Source organism: Brassica rapa, chromosome A02 (assembly GCF_000309985.2).
Source record: "Brassica rapa cultivar Chiifu-401-42 chromosome A02, CAAS_Brap_v3.01, whole genome shotgun sequence".
NCBI classification, from domain to species: domain Eukaryota; kingdom Viridiplantae; phylum Streptophyta; class Magnoliopsida; order Brassicales; family Brassicaceae; genus Brassica; species Brassica rapa.
The window spans coordinates 22,849,825-22,869,003 of NC_024796.2; the positions used below are offsets into that span (position 1 = coordinate 22,849,825).

At 35.6% G+C, this 19,179-nt stretch overlaps 3 protein-coding genes and 1 pseudogene across 6 annotated transcripts; 3 read left to right on the plus strand and 1 right to left on the minus strand.

Annotated features, from left to right (window-relative positions):
* Window positions 1-5,590: 5,590 nt before the first annotated feature.
* LOC103853732 (pentatricopeptide repeat-containing protein At5g46680) lies at window positions 5,591-7,688 on the plus strand. Its single transcript, XM_009130641.3, has one exon. It carries the CDS (start codon window positions 6,077-6,079, stop codon window positions 7,472-7,474), a length of 1,398 nt encoding a protein of 465 aa, XP_009128889.1. The 5' UTR covers window positions 5,591-6,076; the 3' UTR covers window positions 7,475-7,688.
* Window positions 7,689-9,446: 1,758 nt separating this feature from the next.
* Window positions 9,447-11,983, plus strand: LOC103853734 (annotated as a pseudogene).
* A 58-nt stretch (window positions 11,984-12,041) lies between these two features.
* On the minus strand, window positions 12,042-14,213 carry LOC103853735. The gene is made up of 4 exons (XM_009130642.3): window positions 13,495-14,213; window positions 13,006-13,206; window positions 12,684-12,908; window positions 12,042-12,499 (listed from the first exon to the last, which is right to left on the minus strand). The coding sequence occupies exons 1-4, from the start codon at window positions 13,537-13,539 to the stop codon at window positions 12,299-12,301; spliced, it is 672 nt and encodes a 223-aa protein (XP_009128890.1). The 5' UTR covers window positions 13,540-14,213; the 3' UTR covers window positions 12,042-12,298.
* A 275-nt stretch (window positions 14,214-14,488) lies between these two features.
* LOC117125610 (probable LRR receptor-like serine/threonine-protein kinase At5g10290) lies at window positions 14,489-17,504 on the plus strand. 4 transcript variants are annotated; one of them, XM_033285871.1, is made up of 5 exons: window positions 14,489-15,707; window positions 15,888-15,959; window positions 16,046-16,111; window positions 16,184-16,254; window positions 16,502-17,504. In XM_033285871.1, exons 1-5 carry the CDS (start codon window positions 15,682-15,684, stop codon window positions 16,570-16,572), a joined length of 306 nt encoding a protein of 101 aa, XP_033141762.1. In that variant the 5' UTR covers window positions 14,489-15,681; the 3' UTR covers window positions 16,573-17,504. The 4 variants fall into 4 exon arrangements, with proteins under 4 accessions (XP_033141762.1, XP_033141759.1, XP_033141761.1 ...); XM_033285869.1 differs by having other exon boundaries at window positions 14,500-15,707; window positions 16,373-17,353; XM_033285868.1 differs by having other exon boundaries at window positions 14,489-15,959; window positions 16,455-17,504.
* Window positions 17,505-19,179: the final 1,675 nt, after the last annotated feature.

Consider the following 19,179-nt stretch of genomic DNA (forward strand, 5'->3'; position numbering starts at 1 on the left):
TGTTCTTGGCGTTTTTCTTATTTATACAGTTTTATATAAATTTTAAATTCGTAATATAAAGGCTAACCGGTTTCTTCTCAACACGCAGTGCGAGTAAAAAGACAAGGTACTTTAGAGTACCTCAAATCTTAAAGAAGGCTTCTTGGTCATCATCATCGTCATCATCAACTGCTGTCGGCTCTAATCGAACTCTGGCCTCGTGATAACACTCACAAGAAGCTCAGACCACGAGACAATAGAGACGACCGCAGCTGCACTCTAACTATTATCAAATTTATAGTCTCGTAGCTGTTGTCGACATTTGTTTCGATTTACACATTTATTTGTGTTACAACTTATAATCATTTTAAAAATAAGAGGTAACGATTGATACTAATTATTAAATTAGGTAATTCAAATCTCCGACAAGAGCCATTTTCTATTCAAATAAATAATTAATGTCACTTTTCTATAGCTATTATGTTTACAACATAATGGATTTGACTACTTATACTATAACCAAGGACGGATCAAAACACATGCGGTTGAAACATTTGTCTTGGTCTCTATTAGATGTTTTGATAGCTCAATCACAAGGAAGATGATGACGAGAAGAGCTCGATTGAATTTGTAAAAAGAATGATATTATTGATCTTGTTAATTTGTTACACTCTACAATCAAGCTTATATATAGCTGGTTTAAGCTAAAGGAAACTAAACCAACTACACGGATTACACTTAACCAGTATACATATATAACTCTAATACCCTCCCCTCAAGATGGAACAAAGAGATGATGAATTCCCATCTTGAGTAGTAAGTGTTTGAACACAGCAGGTTGGACAGCCTTCGTGAGGATGTCAGCCAATTGGTGTTCTGACTTCACGTGCATAGTCTTGAGGAAACCACTCTGTAGTTTCTCCCGAACCACATGACAGTCAATCTCAATATGCTTTGTCCTCTCGTGGTAGACAGGGTTGGAAGCAATGTGGAGCGCAGACTGGTTATCACAGAATAGCTTTGCTGGACCTGCATGGGGACAATGAAGATCACGGAGTAGAGAATCTATCCAGATAAGTTCACACGTCGTGTCTGCCATAGATCTATACTCTGCCTCCGAGCTGCTACGTGAAACTGTCTGTTGTTTCTTTGCTCTCCAAGATATCAGAGAGTCACCTAAGAAGACACAATAGCCTGTAGTTGACCTTCTTGAGTCTATGCAAGCACCCCAATCAGCATCACAAAACGCAGTCAGTGAAACTTTGGACAAAGCAGAGTAAAATAAACCTTGTGTAGGATCATTTTTCAAGTAGCGTAAGACGCGTTGTGCTGCTTTCAAATGATCAGTGCGAGGTGCGGACATAAACTGACTGAGTTTATGTACGACATATGTGATATCTGGTCGAGTGTGAGTGAGATAAAGAAGCTTGCCAACAATCTTCCTGTATCTGAGAGAAGATCACCAGACGTTGGAGAATCAGAAAGTTTCAGGTTCGGTTCCATGGGAACTGCAAGGTTTGCAGCCAAGGTAACCAGCGTCTTGGAGTAACTCTAGATTATACTTCCGCTGGTTAATAGAGATCCCAGTCTCATTGCGGGCGATCTCAAAACCCAAAAAATACTTAGCAGGGCCAAGATCACGAAGCTTGAATGCACTCTGCAAAGCCTTCTTGAATGATTCAATCACAAAATTGTCATTGCCGACAATCAAGATATCATCTACATAGATGAGTGCTGCTACAAACGTTGAACCAGAGCTTCGAACAAAGAGAGAGTGATCTGAAGGAGCTTGCTTGAATCCTTCAGAAGTAATGACCTGTGAGAGCTTCTGGTTCCACTGTCTAGAAGCCTGTTTGAGACCGTAGAGCGACTTATGAAGACGACAAACTGAGTTGGGGGATAGGAGCGACCAGTCAACTCAGTGTATCCTTGAGGAATGGTCATATATATTTCCTCATCTAAGTCACCATTGAGAAAAGCATTACTCACATCAAGTTGAGATGTAGTCCACTTCTTAGCAGCAACCAAAGCTAGTAAGAGACGCATAGTACCCAGCTTTGCAACAGGCGAGAAGGTATCCAAGTAATATAAGCCTTCTAACTGAGTATACCCCTTTGCAACGAGGCGAGACTTCGGACGTTCCACCGTACCATCAGGATTGAACTTGTAGGTATTGATCCACTTACAACCAACAGGGTGTTTACCGGAAGGCAGTTCACAGATGGACCAAGTTCCAGTCTCCTCTAGAGAGTTCATTTCAGATTTCATGGACGACTTAAACTCATCACGAAGGATAGCCTCTTTAAAAGTTTTAGGAGCAGTGATAGTAGTGATGTTAATGAGAAAATTACGATGTTCAGCATTAATATGATCATATGAAAGAAATGCAGATATGGGATATGAAGTAGTGTGTAGTATGATCAGGAAATTCAGTTTTGTTCAACAGATAGCAATGATATTGATCAAGATAAGCAGGGGTTTTGATTTGACGTTTAGATCTAGAGCAAGGAATAGGAACAAGATGATCAGTAGATGAAGAAGACACATGAACAAAATCTGATTCATTGAATGAAGTTAAATCGGGTGAAGCATGTTGTCCTAAATCAAAAAATGCAGGAAATGGAGAATCAGGAACAGGCATAGGCAAAACGTGTTGACCAAAAATTTCATCATTCAAATCTTTATCAAGACGCTCAGAAAAAGGAAAGCATGTCTCATGAAAGATTACATTTCGTGAAATCGAAATGGTATTTGTATCAAGATTAAGTACTTTATATCCTTTATATCCCTGAGGATAACCAAGAAAGGCGCATGGAGAAGCACGAGGAGAAAACTTGTTTCGATCTTTCAAAAGAGTCGAAGTAAAGCACAAACAACCAAAAACTTTTAAATGTTTATAACTTGGTCGTTTAGCAGTAAGAAGTTCAAAAGGAGTTTTGTTTTGTAAAAGAGGAGTGGGAGTACGATTGATGAGGTAAACAGCAGTTTGAATGCAATCACCCCAATACTCAATAAGCACATTTGATTGAAAAAGAAGAGATCTAGCAACATTTAAAATGTGCTGATGCTTTCTCTCTACAACAGAATTCTGTTGAGGAGTATAAGCACAAGAAAAATAGTGAACAATTCCTTTTGACAGAAGTAATGATGTAAAAGAGAGCTCAGGAGCATTATCAGTTCGAATGGATTTAACAGAAGCATTATACTATGTTTCAATATGAGTAAGAAAATCCAGAAAGATTGTAGTTACTGAACTTTTATTTTTAAGAAGGTAAATCCAAGTAGCTCTAGTGCAATCATCCACAATTGTCAAAAAATATTTATAACCATCAACAGTTTGTACATGAAATGGACCCCAAATATCAAGATGAAGCAAATCAAATGGAGAAGAAGACATATTATTCGAAGAAGAAAAAGACAAGCGTTTCTGTTTTGCAAGGGGACAAATTTTACACAAATGATCATGAACTATATTGTCTTTGGAAATGTCTAAATTTTTGGAAAGAATATGAATCTTCTGTGGAGATGGATGTCCTAATCTTTGATGCCAAACTTCAGAGGAAACGTGAAAGGTATGATGCACTTGAGCAATAGAAGGTGAATCAGGAGCATGAGAGTCCATGATATAGAGATTATTGTGGAGGTTACCCTTCCCAATCACGTAATCCGGAATATGCTCCTGAAGAAAATAAATTGGATTATAAGGAAGTATATAACAAGACTGAGATGAAAACAAAACCGATATTGTAGTGTTTTTTGTTAAAGCACTAATGCTCAAAAGGTTAAATTTGAAATGCGGAATGCAAAGCACGTTTGTAAGTGTTAAATGTGGCGAAATCACAATAGTACCAGAGATAGTCACATGAATACGCGATCCATCAGGCAAAACAACATTTGTATCAGATATCACAGAAGTAGTAGAGAAAACAGTCAAGTCAGAGTAAACATGACAACTAGCACCAGTATCTATCACCCAAGAATAAGACTTGAAAGTAAGGCTGTTTTTAATTCCCGCAGAAATAAAATGTGTATGCGTGAAAGGTTTACCTGAAGAAAATGCATCATCAGTGATCAAAGGAACTATGTGAGGTTGAGGTTTAAAAGTCGAGACTGATCCATCAGAGAGTTTAAGTACACTACCCACAATCTGAGAGTTGTTGTTCTCCGAACCACCAGAGTTGGTGTTGAGAACACTTAGAAGTTTCTGAACTTGATCCAATGTGACTGTCCCCAAGTGAGTACCCTGATGATCATGCATAGTAATACCTCCAGATTCATGTGTAAGATTTGCTACGGTAGAGCCCTTAGACCACTGTTGTTGCTGAGAACTAGACTTGTTAGAAGACATGTCTTGTGACTTAGACGCCGTGTTGGGAATCTTGTAACCTTGAGGATACCCGTGAAGTTTGTAGCAACGATTCACTGTATGACCAGCAAGTCCACAATGAGAGCAAATAGGACGATTCCTTTGCTTATTGTATCCTCCAGAGTATGCAGCAACTACTGGTTCCTGAGATGAATCTCCAAGAGAAGTCTGGAAGGTCATGTTGCTTGCAGATTTCATAGACCTTTGACGTTCTTCTTGAGAAATCAGGTTAAAAACCCTCGAGATAGCCGGCTTAGGTTCCATCATCAGTATCTGTCCTCGAATAGCCGTGAAGGTCTCATTCAATCCCATGAGAAACTTGAGAATACGATCCTGCTCATCTCTCAAAACCAGCTGCTTATGGCTCGCACAATCTAACTGACCGCAGCAACACGTATAGGGAGCTTCATGATTCTTAAGCTCTTCCCATAGTTGCTTAAGACGAGTGTAAACACACTCACTGTGTTAGAACCTTGAACTTCAGAGTAGATCTGTTGCTTGATATCAGCAGTCCTTGGTCCATCACTCTGCTTGAACTGATCATGAAGATCCTGCCACATCTGTTTAGCCGTCTCCAAATACATGATACTCTTCACAATGGATTTATCAACAGAGTTCACAATCCAAGTGCTCACAATGTTGTTACAGCGCGACCAAGAACCATAATCAGGATGATTAACATCTAATTCCGGAAACACACCAGTAACAAACACAGCTTTATTCCTAGCACCTAAGGCCATGAGCATAGATCTACGCCAGCTATTGAAGTTCCCTATACCAGTAAGCTTCTCAGAGACAAGGGAAATCCCAGCGTGATCAGCATGATGAACGAAGAGAGGATTGGAGTTGGGATCTGTAAGCGACGGTAAGTGAGTTCCAGACGACGGAGCTTCGGAAGCAAGAGGATCCATAACAACTTCAAGAAAACTGCAATCCAGATCGGGTGATGAATCAATCGATTCACAAACGAAGCAGAGAGATGAGAAGTACTCCGAAACGAAAGATCGCGATGATTTGACGAACAAGAATCACAAAAACGTTGATCATCAACGGATGAAAAAGAACGCTCATGATCGAAGAAAAGGAGGTGATTTGAGCTAATCGAAGAATGAAATGAAGCGGAAGAACACGAATCAGAGTGGCTTTGATACCATATTAGATGTTTTGATAGCTCAATCACAAGGAAGATGATGACGAGAAGAGCTCGATTGAATTTGTAAAAAGAATGATATTATTGATCTTGTTAATTTGTTACACTCTACAATCAAGCTTATATATAGCTGGTTTAAGCTAAAGGAAACTAAACCAACTACCCGGATTACACTTAACCGGTATACATATATAACTATAATAGTCTCCAAAATTTTTAGAGATTTGTTTATATGGCATAAGCTCCCAAATCATAAAAAGAAAAATTCTTATAAAAGTTCTTAAAGAAATGTTTTAAGTCCCATAATTTCAGATCCAGCCATAGTTCTAATGGATTCTTTTAAATATAAAGTAAAATAGATAAATGATATTTCTTATAAAAGAGAAAAAAAAAGAAGATAATCTCCATTATTATTTAAGAACCATTTTACATTTGTAATCTCTTTTGAATTCTTTATGTTTTCGTTAATTCTGAAATCTTGATTTTCTTTTTCCATATCTATCAAAACCCGTGATCCTCACGTTTCCATACTTACAAAACCACTTTAAAACCGTACCTTTTCCCACCACTCATGGACAAAAATGGTTCATGGATTAATGAAAACCTCCACGAAGCTACTAAACATCTGCATCGATTCCCTCTGCAAATCTCGAAACTTGCAGAAAGCAGAATCATTACTCATAGACGGAATCAGACTAGGTGTCCTCCCCAACGTCGTCACTTACAACTCCTTAATCAACGGCTACTCTCGTTTCGTCGGCATCGACGAAGCTTACGCCGTAACACATCGTATGAGAGAAGCCGGAATCAAACCAGACGTCTCTACATACAACTCACTCATCTCCGGAGCTGCGAAACAGCTCTTGATAACACGCGCCCACCAACTGTTCGACGAAATGCTTCGCTCAGGTTTATCTCCAGACATGTTGAGTTACAACACTCTCATCTCTCTCTACTTCAGGGTCGGGAGACACGGAGACGCGTTTCGGATTCTGAACGAAAATGTTCATGACGCTGGGCTGTCTCCTGGTGTTGACACTTACAACATTCTTCTCGACGCGCTTTGCAAGAGCGGTCACATAGATAATGCTATTGAGCTGTTTAAGCATGTAAAGAGCCGGGTTAAACCCGAGCTCATGACTTACAACATTCTCATCAACGGTCTTTGTAAATCAAGAAGAGTTAGCTCCGCGAATTGGATGCTGAGGGAGCTTGAGAGAGCGGGGTACACTCCTAATGCTGTTACGTACACGACGATGCTTAAAATGTACTTTAAGACGAAGATGATTGAGAAAGGGCTTAAGCTTTTCTTGAAGATGAAGAAGGAAGGGTATACCTTTGACGGGTACGCGAGTTGTGCAGTTGTTAGTGCTTTGATTAAGACAGGGAGAGCAGAGGAGGCGTATCAATGTATGCATGAGCTGGTGAGAAGCGGTAGACGGAGTGGAGATATTGTTTCGTACAACACGTTGTTGAATCTGTATTTTAAAGACGGGGACTTGGATGCAGTGGATGATTTACTGGAGGAGATTGAGAGTAAAGGATTGAAGCCTGATGACTACACGCATACGATTATAGTCAATGGTTTGTTGAGCATTGGACATACGGGAGGAGCTGAGAAGCATTTGGCTTGTTTGGGAGAGATGGGGATGCAGCCGAGTGTTGTCACCTGTAACTGTTTGATTGATGGGTTGTGCAAAGCGGGTCATGTAGACCGTGCGATGAGGTTGTTTTCGTCGATGGAGATTAGAGATGAGTATACTTACACTTCTGTTGTGCATAATCTATGCAAAGATGGGCGGCTTGTGTGCGCTTCGAAGCTGTTATTGTTGTGTTACAATAAAGGAATGAAGATTCCGTCGTCGGCTAGACGAGCTGTGTTGTCGGGGTTACGGATGACGGTATCTTACCAGGCAGCAAGGAAGACGCATCACAAAATCAAAGCTGCTATAAAGAGCAATGCAATAGCGGATCCTTAGGACACTGATAGGTACTATAGAGATTAGAGGAAAGTTTCTTTCGTCTGCATCAATGGAGTCCTATCTTCCGACATCTCAAGTTATAGTGTAAACGTCTGATTAATTAGTCTTTTCATATCAACATGTGGTGAAAAGTATGTAAAACAGTTTCTTGTGTCGTCCTTACGTAAAGATTCTTGTTTTTTCTCTCTTGTAAATATAACTTTTGGGTGGATTTTGGCTGGAGAGATGTATTAGCTTAGGATTGGTTTGATTGAAACAGATAGCTTCTGTACAAGATTCTAGCTATGAACAGTTCATAAACTCTACGCAGGTTCAGCAACATATATAATGACTTGAGATCAGTTCACTTCTGAGAAACAAATCTCTTATAGCTTATTTTGGTGGAATATATTCCCCAGTATTTAATTCCACAGAGATCAGAAATCTTCACTTTTAAATTTGGTTCCAAAGACATACGATCTACTCGGTTATTTATGAAATTTAGTTCAATTTTGGGTTTCAGTTTTTCAGTTTAGCACGATTCGGTTCGCGGTTCCGGATAAATGTTGTCAAACCTAACCACTATCTTATACAGAATTTATTAAAAAAATATATTTAATCTTAAAAATAAATCCATGTTTAGAAAGCATGATTCAAAATCTAATATCTAGATTATAGTCTGTGTACAATATATTTTGTTTTCAGTTTTTTTTAATGAACTTTTAACATTCTATATCATCTTTTATAATTTTTGCATCTAATAGCTTAATACACATTCAATTTTATAGTCTACAATATTTTTAATAAAATTCAACATTTCACTATTCTATTTTTATTTCATATTTTTTACATATATTTTGTAATTGCATATTAATGACAATTATTGATTATAAAAATTTGTTTATGTCTAAATAAAATAGAATAAACATCTACTTACAAAATATAAATAATAAATTTTGAAACTAAAAATATAAGTTTACTTTTATTATAAAATAATTAATCTTGAATAATTAAATTAACTAATATTTTTAATCAATTTTAAAGATTTTAATAACTAATGTATACATCAAATTACTCAATGGAAATTAACATATTCGTGGGTCAGCTTTTTGTCGTTTTAGAGTTTGCCATATGACGTTGTTGGTCCCAACTTTTTTATTCAGCAGATTAAACAAAAAAAAATTGACAATAGATTATTGACAATAGATTAAACAAATTTAGTTGTTCGAAAAAAAGATTAAACAAATTTAACTGTGTTTTTCTTAGAATTTAACTATATCCAAGTTGTTTTTATATATTTCAATATCTTTATTGTATGAGTTCAACAATTTATCCAAAACATCCGTTGTAAATGGTTTGATAAGAGAACAATGAATTAATATTGTAATGTAACACCAAAAATAGATATTGCTTACGCATTTTCGTGAAGTATAAAATGTACTTTTCCAAATTCAAGCAAGTGCAGATGTATCCACTCAAGGATGCATCCATACAAAAATACTAATTAATATAGATGCTTCTATTTTTCTGTTAGTAAAGAAACGTCAATTTTTCAGTAAGTGCATTGCATTCAGAAAAATATATGATATTTGCTTATTTGGAGATTTTCATTGTTATTAGAAAATTAGCAATTGTATTTATATATTTCTTGTTACGTTTTTTATTATACTTCTAATTTTGTGATTTTATGTTTAAATGGCGTGTTTATAATTAATATCACTAACAACTTTTATCAAACATCTTATACAAACTGTAAGAAAAAGTTAATTAATTATTGTAAAGACACTCAAGAATCAATATCATCAGTCTTGCACCAAATTCTGGCAAAAGATCTATCATTTTCTAAAAGCACAAACATGATCAGTAGGCTGAGCAAGACTTGATGAAAAATGTAGATATGTTTTCAAAGGAAACGTTGTTATTTAAAATAACTTATTTCATAATTTTGCTTAAAACACTAAAGGAAAGATCATATGTTACTCACCTTAAATATCAGTAAGATAAGAAATATTAAATAAGATTTGTCATCTACTTAAAACACTAAAGGAAAGATCATATATATATGGCTTTACTAAAATCTCATATATAAGATTTTAATTTTTTGAAAATATATACTAATTCTGATGATTATATACAAACATGTAATAAATAGGTGGTGATTTCTTTACACCAAAAAAAAAAAAAGATAAAGTCAGAATAGCTAATGTAAGGAAAATGATTCCATCTTCTTTTCAAATAGTTACGTTATCCCATTGATATACAATACATTTCACCTCCGAGTTATTATCATCCTCTAAAACTAACAAAAACATTGTACATAACACACTATTCACCTCTCTCTTGCTCTTGTGTCGTTGTGCTATTTATTTGAGCTCTCGTACTCTAAGTTATTACGTTCATCCTGTATCTGTTTCTCAAACCAAACAAACAAACAAACAAAACATGCCTTTGAGAAACAATATAATCGGTTGCATAAACTTCATCGCCGTCCTCTTCTCAATTCCGATCATCGGCGCCGGAATCTGGCTCACCACCGGAACAGTAAACTCCTGCTTCATGCTTCTTCAATGGCCAGTAATAATACTAGGAATCTTGATACTTCTTGTGGGTCTCGCTGGTCTCATAGGAGGGTTCTGGAGGATCACTTGGCTCCTCGTTGTTTACTTAATTGCCATGCTTGCTCTCATCGTACTTTTAGGTGTTCTTGTCGGATTTATTTACATGGTTACCCTCAGAGGCTCTGGTCGTCCACAACCAAGCAGAGCTTATCTTGAGTATAGTCTTGAAGATTTTTCTGGTTTCTTACGTCGACGAGTTCACAGATCTTATAAATGGGAAAGGATTCGAAGTTGTCTGAGTACTACTAGTATTTGTCCTGACTTAAACCAGAGGTTCACTTTGGCTCAAGATTTCTTCAATGCTTATCTTAGTCCCATTCAAGTAAGTGTATTTTAGAGACTTCCATTGTTTTTAAACACTAACTTTATTAAGCTTATGTTGAACTTACATAGTCATTATGAATTTCAGTAGTTATGAATCTAGGAACATAGTAATGAAATTTGAAAGAAACATTGTCTTCAATCTGATACTTCGCCAATTTGTCAGCCACTTTGTTGTCTTCTCTTTCAATCCATTGGACTTGCAGATCATGAAACTGTTGTTTCCACCACTGAATCTCCCGTTTCCAATTATAAGCATTAAAATGGAGAGTTAGTCCATTGATTATAGGGCAAATCTCCAAAATAGCACATTTCTAAGTTTATGTCACAAAAATAGTCCTCAAAAACTAAAATGACCAAAATAGTATTTTATCTTTTGAAAAATTTAAATTTTTTTATTTTTCAAAATTTGAAATTTTATCCCCAAAACTCCACTCCCCAACTCTAAACCATAAAACCTAAACTCTAAACCCTAAACCCTAAACTCTAAACCCTTAACCCTAAATCCTAAACCCCACCCCTTAACTCTAAACCTTAATTTTTAAATTAATTTACCATTGGAGTATAAGTGCATATTTATATCTTTTGATAAAACATTAAGTGCTATTTTGGTCATTTTTATTTTTAGAGGCTATATTTGTGACAAAAATATTTTTAGTGCTATCCTAGTCATTTTTTCTTGATTATATCCACAGCTTTTTTATTATCTGATTCAATACAGACTTTTGAATAACCCCTACTCCAAGCATGTTGCATTGCCATTAATATAGCTTCTAATTCACTTTCGAAAGAAGTATTAACGCTATTTCCAACTGCCATTTAACATGCTCTTACATGCTTGTCCTAACAAAAACTAGAAAAATAATTAAAATTAATTTCTGTATGATGTGTTGATTAAAATGCCAAAGACAATTTACAAAAAAAAAAATAGAAAATATTAAAGCAATTTGGAAGTTTATATCTATTTATACAAACTCTTAAAATATTTAGTGTTCAAAACTAATAATTCATTTATTTATGTTCAGGACCGGCAAAAAAGACACTCCGAATAACTTTTTCTCACATTTTAGTTTTATTTAAATCTAACCGTTTGTTTATTTTTCAGTCTGGTTGCTGCAAGCCTCCAACAAAATGTGGCTACACGTTCGTGAACGCTACATACTGGATAAGTCCTATATCATTGCATATGTAGATATGGATTGTCTACAATGGAGCAATGATCAAAACACTCTGTGCTACGGTTGTAATTCCTGCAAAGCTGGTTTGCTCGCAAATCTCAAGATAGATTGGTTAAAAGCAGATATTTTTCTCCTTGTGGCGCTTATCGGGTTGATAATCATTTATATAATCGGTTGCTGTGCATTACGAAACTCGAGAAGTGAGGATATTTTCAGAAAGTATAAGCAGGGTTATACATGATACTCTGATACGGATGGGAAATTAAGTTGCAAAACTGTTGTGTCCTAATTTAGTGTCTTTACGTTTTGACCCATGTAGTCTTTTTTTAATTTTATATATATGCACTACCAGAACATTTTGTGTAACTGGAAGAATCTTTTGTAAATATCTTTGGTTTGGGTTTGCAAAATTTCGCATTTGTTAATATTATTATTATTATATTTGAGTCTGATAAAATGAAATGGGAATGTGAGAACCTTTTATGTTGTGTCTTGTATTACTCCTTGTCTAGCCTCATTTGCATCATCACATTGAGAATATACAAGAATATATACACTTACTAATTAGATGACTACAAACCAAAGGCCCTCCTTTGGAGTAAGACCAATGTTAAAACCATTTATGTTGTGTCTTGTATTGAGCTACTATCTCTTTTCAGGATGTCTAATATAGAATAAGAAGCCTTGGAATGTAACACAACCTCCTGCTTCTTTGCGATCTAAACTCATTGCAGTAGAGATCGGTGAGGGATACCCTTTCTTGGTCTTTTTCTCAAAGAAGTAGAAGTAGGACGTTGTGGTGTTGATGTGATTAAACTCTGGAGACTTGGAATGCTATCCTCTACTCCTGAACTGTTGTTTGAACTCTCTAATTCCGTTAGAGTATGCTTCACTCCCTTCTCAAAGCTTCTAGAAGCTCCTGCTACCTATTAATAAAGAAGACCCAAATCAAAAGTCTCACACTTTTCTCTGTTAATAAACAAGAAATCACGAAAACAGAGGAATTCAACTAATAAATTAGCAATTTTAACCCAACTTAACACCAAAGATTCGTCCTTTTTATCACAAAAAGAAAAACAGAACAAGAAAGATGATTGGGTAATGTTGTACCTTGCAGCCAAGAGAGCAGAAGCAAAAGCAATCGTCAGCAAGGCCACGAGAACAGACATCGCAGGCATTAGTAACTCTAACTCCTCTAACGCGCTCAAGCTGAGGCCTTTCATTCAAAAACACAACCTTTGCGCTGTTGTTCACATACGTCTGAACGCTCAAGATATCTAAATGCATCTGAATCTCGTTGACCCTTATCACATCGTGATAGGACAATCTCCTTATCTGCCCAAATCAAGAGCAGTAACATTCAAAAATCAAGTTTCTTCCAAATGCAATCTATATATGAGAACGTCTGGATCCTCCTTGAAACGCGACGCACCTGGATGGTACGATGATCTTTGTGGTGTTCAAGACAGAGAGGGCAAAGGGAGCCGCCATTAGTGCAGTCCAAACAATACATGTTGCATTCGTTTTTAGGTGAGTGTCCATGAAAGTTGCATTGAGCAAAGAAGTTTTCTTTCAGTAATGGTTTCAGCCATGGAGGCCACTGGTTCTCTTCTTCCTCTGGTCCACCACCTCCCTGAGATAAACAAGATCACTCGTTAATCTAACAGAAACACCTTCCACATATCAAAACAGAGCATTGACGTTCTTTTATACACAAAACAGAGCATTTTCAGTAGAAACTGGAATTTGAAAATCTGGAAAGTAATGTTGGAAAGACTAAAACTTTTCTTGTTTCCAGTGGAAATTTCAGTTCAATAGCAACAACCCAAATCTTAGAATCGATAATGCATTGCGAGTAGACATTGAAAAACAGAGTGGACAATGGAAAACAGAGTCAAGAATGTAATGATATTGAACGTACCATGCTTCTTCTGCGATTTGGGTTCTCGTGGTTTTCGATCGCCATTTTCGAGAATGCAGTAAAGGATCTGGCTTTTCAGAGTCACTTTTGTAGAAATAGGTTAAAAGGATTGTAGAGAGAGAATGTGAGGAAGAAAGCGAGAGAGATGGGGTTCTTTGAAAGCGAAGAGAAACGAGGAGAGTCGTTCGAACTTCTAATCCTCCCAATGTCGACTTACCGAACCTAAATCCAGAGCCTAAAATTGCCTTAGTTTAAAACCCGAACCTATTTACCAACCTTAAGTCCGAGGCTAAGATACGTTGGGTCAACCTTCTCATTGGCCTTTTCTTGGAATTTTCATTTCATTATTATTAAACTATCTCTCTCTAGTTTGTTGGTCTTATTCTTTTGGTCAAAGTTTCTTGGTCTTATTATTTACTGTTTTTCCTTGAACAAAAAAAAAAGAATCTAGTCTAATTTTATTCCTTTTTAGATTTTCCAAAAAATATATATTTAATGTATTTGTTATATAGTCATCACATTTATTGGTTGTTAGAGTATAATACTAATTCAAAGTTATGATTTTGAGAAAAAGACTAGAATAGCACTAAACCAAGTTTTTGTTCCCAAAGTAGCACTCAAGGCTAAAAGTCACAAAAATAGGTTTCATTAAAGAGGTAATATACACTTATACCCCTTGGGTTAATTAATCCAAACCTTAGGGTTTAGAGTTAAGGGGTGGGATTTTGGAATTAGGGTTTAAAATTTTATAAAAAATAAATTCTAAAATAAAAAATAAAAATTTTAAAAACAGTTTCAAAAAGTATTTTTAAATTATAAAAAGAAAATTTGAAAAAAAAAAAAAAAAAATTTGAAAAAAAAATTTGAAATGTTTTTTTAAAAAAATTTCGAATCTGAAAACATATAATCTAAAACTATAAAAAAAAAATTTCTTTTTTTCATTTTTTTCATTTTTCTTATTTTTATTTATTTTTGTTTGCTTATTTAATTTTAAACCAAGGGTATTAAGGATATTTTACCCTTTAATGAATGTCATTTTTGTGACTTTCTCCTTCTAGTGCTATTTTTGAGACATAAACTTCCAAATGTGCTATTATTGACAATTGCCCTATGATTTTTTTTTGAGAAAATGCCTTAGATAGCACCAAATCAAGTTTTTGTTCCCAAACTAGCACTCAAGATCCAAAATCACAAAAATAAATTTCATTAAATGGGATCATTTACCATTATGCCCTCTCCTTTGATTAATTAAAAAAAAATCGAAAATCTAATCGTCGGAAACAATCCCGTCGTGTTCATCTTCCTCGTCCTTCACCTACGACAGAATACCATTGCTCCGCCGTGTTTCTTTCCGTCGTCATCAGATCTACCGTCTTCAGGTCAGTACATCCGTCGTCATCAGATCCGTTGTGGCTGTCATCAGGTTCGTCGTTTTGTCCCCGAGCTATGGATGCTGGTGTTAAGTTACATGACTCAGACTTTAGATTGCAGATATTAGCTTTGTGGTGATGTATCTAGAAGCCATGCCTCCGATCGGGTTCGTCCTCTCTCTCGTTTCCCTCATCTCCAAATCGTTTTGCAATGTCCTGTGTAGAGAATTATGAATCCGAATCACTGAGATATTTATTCTCTAGGTATAAATCGTGTGTTCGATCACCGATCAGATGATTGTGGTTTTTGTAAATGTTTGACAGATAAATAAAAGAGGAGAATCAGTGGATGATAAGATTAAAAACTTGATGTTGAGCTCTGCAAATACAGAGAGCAGATTCAAAAGACACGATCTGGTCCTGTTCAACAAGCTCTCAAAGCTCGTGCTATGAGGCTTCTGAAGCAGAAGAAAATGTAAGGGATTCATTAGGTTTACAGCTAGCTCTGTTCATTAGCTATTGTTGATCAATTACATTACTTTCTTATCAGGTATGAAGGACTACGCGACATGCTTTATAATCAGACATTCAATCTCGATCAAGTCTCTTTCGCTGCTGAAGGTCTCAAAGATGCTCAACAAACTCAAATGCATATCTCTCTTTGTTTCTAAGCTATTGTCCACGCCTCTGGACATGGCTAGGTCATATATGCGAGCTCGACTGCCATGGGGATCTCTGTCTGTGAACAATTCAGAGTTTTGGTCACCATCATCAGCAGGGATGCAACTTCTTAAGGAAGGAACACCATTTTCTTATAATGCTGGAAACTTATCCTCTTCCAAGGTACATCAGAAAGGTTTCTAATATATTATGCATTGCAGTGCAAACTTTTGTGTGATGCTAATTCCAGTTTTCCAATAGAAAGTTTGCATACCAGCATGTATTTCTAATGGCTCTCTCAGAGTTATGGCTCTCTCAGATTTTAGCATGCGTCTTTATTCGCTGTTGTATTTGGCCAAGCAGGACTTTGAGTAGGAACAAACTTAACGGGACTATCCCTGTGTCACTCACTGGTCTTCTGAACCTGATAAATCTGTAAGTTACTGCTCTCTCTGTCTGTGATCCCCTTCTTTTTTTGGAAGCTCCTCTTTCTTATTCAATTTGAAACTATGTTTTTACAGTCTTTTTGATTCCAATAATCTCAATGGCCAGATTCTTCAAACTCTATTTCAGATCCCAAAATACAAGTATGTTCCACTACTTTATGTTAAATCTGTTTTTTCTTTAGCAGTGATCTGATATGGTTTTATCAACTTTAGTTTCACAGGAAACAACTTGAATTGTGGTGTTGGTCAACCTCACCCTTGTGTATCTGAGGTTGCCCGTTCAGGTAGCTACATTACTGTGCGCCATTGCTTGAACCATATCTTCTTTACTTCCAACAGATTCAAAAGTATTAAAGTTTTTTAATTTAATTCTGCTGATGGTGTCTTGTCTATGGTGAATAAGTGATTCAAGCAAGCCAAAAACTGGCATTATTGCAGGAGTTACTGTCGTCCTCTTTGGAATCTTAGTGTTCTTGTTCTGCAGGGATAGACATAAAGGATACAAACGTGACGTGTTCGTGGATGTTGCAGGTTGGTTCGTGGATGTTGCAGCTGTACCACCTCAAATTGGTTTGGTCTGTTTTGTGTTGTGGTTTGTTTGAACTTTATATAGTGGTGCTGCTCAGAACATCAACATCAGCACCAGAATGAATTTAAAAAGTTTTACAAAGTATTAATCTATATTTGCTGTCAAGATTTGCTTACTAATCATCATCACTCAGAAAGAGAAAAAGGATCAACGATCATTTTCAAGCAGTAAAAGAAAGAGACATAAACAACTCACCCACTTCAATGGTTTGATTTGGTAGTGGCTTTAACTAAAAATCAACGTGATCTCTAAGCATATTTAAACTATATCTCAATAATGTTCTCATTATATGGCGGCAGTATTTAATCCTTTGTGTGATGAAGTACTTTTGTTGGTAAATAAAGAAAATAACATTAGATGTGACAAGTTTTATCCTAAGTCTTTGTTATATACTTTTAATTCCCTAACCTGTAAAGTACTATTCGAAAGTAATTGAGATTATCTTCTTTTTCATGTATGTGATTCAACTTTTTGGTCATGTAGACACTATCTCTTGATAGAATTATTGAAAATGTTTCAAGCTATCCCATTTTAATGTTCTCGGTTTGATATATGTTCTCTATTTTGTAGACAACTAACTATATTTGATGATTTTTATAGCCAATGAATTTTCTTATAGATTTTGATTATGTTTTTTTTGGAAGATTAAGTTCCAATTTAGGATAGCCATCCTGAACAAGGATTGTCTAACATTCCTTACACGCTTTTGATTCTCTTCGAAAACAGACTTATGCAAGAAAACACACTTATTTTATTTTTCTGGAAACCCATCCCGAAAGTGCCAAAAGTTATCCTATATAACATATGTGTTTTATAATGATACCACATTTAACACTTTCTTGATAGAATTATTGAAAATGCTTCAAGCTATCCTATTATGTTCTTGGTTTGATATGTGTTCTCTATTTTGTAGACAATAAGCTCTATTTTGGTGATTTCTATAGCCAATGAATTTTTATAGATTTTGTTTATGTTTTTTTGGAAGATTAAGTTCCAAATTAGAATAGTCATCCTGAACAAAGATTGTCTAACATTCCTTACACGCTTTTGATTCTCTTCGAAAACAGACTTGCAAGAAAACACATTCATCTTATTTTTCTTGGAAACCCATCCTGAAAGTGCCAAAAGCTATCCTATATAACATATGTGTTTTATAATGATACCACATTTAATACTTTCTCGATAGAATTATTGAAAATTCTTCAAGCTATCATATTTCAATGTTATCTGTTTTATATGTGTTCTCTATTTTGTAAACAACTAACTCTATTTTGCTGATTTCTATAGTCAGTGAATTTTCTTATAGATTTTGATTATGTTTTTTTTTGGAAGATTAAGTTCCAAATTAGGATAGCCATCCTGAACAAAGATTGTCTAACATTCCTTACACGCTTTTGATTCTCTTCGAAAACAGACTTATGCAAGAAAACACATTCATTTTATTTTTCTTGGAAACCCATCCTGAAAGTGCCAAAAGATATCCTATATAACATATGTGTTTTATAATTATACCACATTTAACACTTTCTTGATAGAATTATTGAAATGCTTCAAGTTATCCTATTTTAATGTTCTCTGTTTGATATGTGTTCTCTATTTTGTAGACAACTAACTCTATTTTGGTGATTTTTATAGCCAATGAATTTTCTTATAGATTTTGATTATGTTTTTCTTTTTTTTTTGAAAATTAAATTAGGATAGCCATCCTGAACAAGGATTGTCTAACATTCCTTACACGCTTTTGATTCTCTTCGAAAACAGACTTATGCAAAAAAACACTCATTTTATTTTTCTGGAAACCCAGCCTGAAAGTGCCAAAAGATATCCTATATAACATGTGTTTTATAATTATACCACATTTAACACTTTCTTGATACAATTATTGAAAATGCTTAAAGCTATCCTATTTTAATGTTCTTTGTTTGATATGTGTTCTCTATTTTGTAGATAACTAACTCTATTTTGGTGATTTCTATAGCCAATGAATTTGCTTATATATTTTGATTATTGTGGGAACCGAAATTCACACTGTCGATTTCCATTTAAATAAGGAAACTAGGAAAACCCTAATTTCCTAGAGGACCCGGATATCTGTTAATTACCACACGTCAAGCAATCAGAACACGAGAATAACAACGATAAAAATAAGAAATCGAAAAGAGAGCAAAGTAGATCTTATTCCGAATCTGCGTATGAGCGTTACAACAAGGTATAAGCCTGGGCTCGAGAGCTGTCGGCGAGATTCCTAGTTCTAACAACCCTAGGACGGCTAAACCTAATTGAGTCGCAGCTCGAAATAACAAAAACGGAAAATTGCCTAAATTGCTCTAAGTGCTAAGTTTGCTCTGAAAAAGTTCTCTCTCTTGCTCCTCGCCTAGGACTCCTTATATACTAGCTCCAAGGTCGGTTTACGCTTTTACTCTTCTGCCCTTAAGCCGTCATAGCATAAAAATGGAAATATTCCATTTTTCCCGATCTTCACAATTATCTTCGAAACTTCCGTATTTATCCGCGGAAACTTGATATTTATCCTTCTTCGTGGGCCAAGCGTGAACCATGCTGTGGTTCACGGGCTTTTGGTTAGGAAAAATCGTAGGATGGGCCTCGAGTCGTGTTTTAG

Coding starts and splice junctions, on each gene's coding strand:
- LOC103853735 (XM_009130642.3), bottom strand. CDS start 13,539: ATGGCGATCGAAAACCACGAGAACCCAAATCGCAGAAGAAGCATG. Junction 13,207..13,494: donor CAAATCGCAGAAGAAGCATG/GTACGTTCAATA, acceptor TGTTTATCTCAG/GGAGGTGGTGGACCAGAGGA. Junction 12,909..13,005: donor AAGATCATCGTACCATCCAG/GTGCGTCGCGTT, acceptor TGATTTGGGCAG/ATAAGGAGATTGTCCTATCA.
- LOC103853732 (XM_009130641.3), top strand. CDS start 6,077: ATGGTTCATGGATTAATGAAAACCTCCACGAAGCTACTAAACATCTGC.
- LOC117125610 (XM_033285868.1), top strand. CDS start 15,814: ATGGCTCTCTCAGAGTTATGGCTCTCTCAGATTTTAGCATGCGTCTTT. Junction 15,960..16,045: donor CTTCTGAACCTGATAAATCT/GTAAGTTACTGC, acceptor ATGTTTTTACAG/TCTTTTTGATTCCAATAATC. Junction 16,112..16,183: donor TTTCAGATCCCAAAATACAA/GTATGTTCCACT, acceptor TATCAACTTTAG/TTTCACAGGAAACAACTTGA.